Source organism: Salpingoeca rosetta, assembly GCF_000188695.1.
Source record: "Salpingoeca rosetta unplaced genomic scaffold supercont1.35, whole genome shotgun sequence".
NCBI classification, from domain to species: Eukaryota; class Choanoflagellata; order Craspedida; family Salpingoecidae; genus Salpingoeca; species Salpingoeca rosetta.
In genome coordinates, this window is record NW_004754899.1 from 751,122 (window position 1) to 753,186 (window position 2,065).

Consider the following 2,065-nt stretch of genomic DNA (forward strand, 5'->3'; position numbering starts at 1 on the left):
CCAATACCGGCAACAGCAACCAAGCAACTCTTGCCAACGACAACCTCTTCCACGAGAAGAAGAGCGGGCAAAACATGATGGCACACACATCCACCGCATCCATGCTGCACTTCCTGATGATCGTGCTCGCCACGGCCCTCACTGCGGCCTCACCGGTCACGGCACAACAGAACGGCACAGCGGTCCCTGCCGCGTACCGCATCCAAATCGGCTGCGTCCTCTCCCCACTTCACCCAGGTGGGTTCCATGTGTTTGTGCGTGGCTGTGCGCGTGCAAAGGTGTACGTGCAAACGCATTGGTGTTCTCGCTTGCTTGTTGGTTTCCTTGCCACCCCTGCAGCGTGTCGCTGTCGCTGCGTCACTTCCACTTGCTTGTTCGCGAACTCGCAACTCCACGACTTGGGCGTTGTCACATCACCACACACGCACACTTGCTTGCATTTTCCGTGTCACCAGAGGCATGTGATGCCTACGAGAACTTCCTGAACGCTGTTATCCCCGGCCTCTTTGCCTTTCACCGCATGTCGGAACTGGAGCTGCTGGATCAGGTCGACACCCTGGAGTATGCACTCGTCGACACCAAGACCATGTCTTGCCTCGACGTCGAACAAGGATTCGCCCCTCTCAACGGCTTTGGCCTCCCCGTCGTCACAGGTGTGTGTGTGTGTGTGCCTGTGCCTGTGTGTCTGCGTGTGTCTGTGTGTGTGTGTGTGTGTCTGTGTCTGTCTGTCTGTGTGTGTGTGTCTGTCTGTCTGTCTGTGTGTGTCTGTGTGTGTCTGTGTGTGTGTGTGTGTCTGTGTGTGTCTGCGTTTGCCTCTCTGAGCGAGTGTCAGATGTTTGCCTCTCTGAGCGAGTGTCACGTCGTCAACCGCTTGAGAAACTGCTCAACCGCACGAACAGCTTGATTTCTCGCAAAGGTGACCAACTTACCACTCTCCACCCCTTTTGCAATACCTTCACTGCGTTACACAGCCGCTGGCGACTCAGGAGACGAGGTCAAGTTTGTGGACACCGTTGGCGGTGTGATGTTCACCATGCGCGACTCCCGCATTGTCTCGCTGTCTGACCTCAAGGACCAGGTCATCGCCGGCACCACCATCACGGACTTTGCGAGCACGCACGCCAACTTTGCCAAGTACCGCAGCAAGATTGGCACTGACCTCATCGACGACGCAGCCGAGGTGCGGTTCGTGTGTGTGTGTGTGTGTGTGTGTGTGTGTGTGTGTGTGTGTGTGTGTGTGTGTGTGTTGATGTGTGTGTTGATGTGTGTGTGTGGTGCAATCCTGTGCACATTGGCCTCCTGGCTTGTCTCCTGTCTCACTCCTGTCTCACACCAACACCGCACCACACTGCAACATCTGCCCCAACTCAAACACACAGATCCAGTTCCTGGGCACACACGAGCGTGTGCTTGATGCCGTGCTGTCTGGCGATGCTGCTGCCGGCATGGTGCAAACCGGTTTCCTCGAGCAAGCCGCCCATGACGGGCTGCTCAACTGGGAAGACATCGACATCCTCGCCCAGGAGATTGCCATCACCGAAGACGGCACGCGCTTCCCCTACTTCAGCTCAACCCCCATCTACCCAGGTTGGACCGTTGTTGCCACCAGCTTCTCATCGCTGCAGGCGCGCACCGATGTGCTCAACTTTGTCCTCGCCGTCCCCAGCACCACCATCGCCTTCACGTCGCCCGAGAGCTTTGCCGGTGTCGGCGATATCCTGGTGAGCGAACTGAGTTGTGGAGAGGGGCTTGTGTGGTACGCATGTTGCTGCATGCTTCCACTGCGCACACACATGACAGTGCTTGCTTGCTTGGCTGCGGCATGCACATGCACAACACTCGCGCATTCCAATTCCAATGCTTCCACACACTCATTCCCCACCTATCACGTTCGCTCCAACATGATCACAACCACCAACACAGGAGAACTTTGGCGTGATTGAGCGCGATCTTGTGCGCACGACAGAGACCCGCTGCGTCCGCAAGGCGTCCCACGTCGTCGTCCCGGAGACGAACGAGGGTGCACGCACCCGCCGTTGCGATGGATGATGGCGAAGCACAAGCT

At 57.3% G+C, this 2,065-nt stretch overlaps 1 protein-coding gene across 1 annotated transcript; it reads left to right on the forward strand.

Annotated features, from left to right (window-relative positions):
• Positions 1-2,049, forward strand: PTSG_10277 (uncharacterized protein; the record flags this gene model as incomplete). The annotated part of the gene is made up of 5 exons (XM_004988565.1): positions 1-237; positions 456-653; positions 972-1,180; positions 1,380-1,721; positions 1,924-2,049. The coding sequence occupies exons 1-5, from the start codon at positions 75-77 to the stop codon at positions 2,047-2,049; spliced, it is 1,038 nt and encodes a 345-aa protein (XP_004988622.1). The 5' UTR covers positions 1-74.
• Between the last annotated feature and the right edge of the window lie 16 nt (positions 2,050-2,065).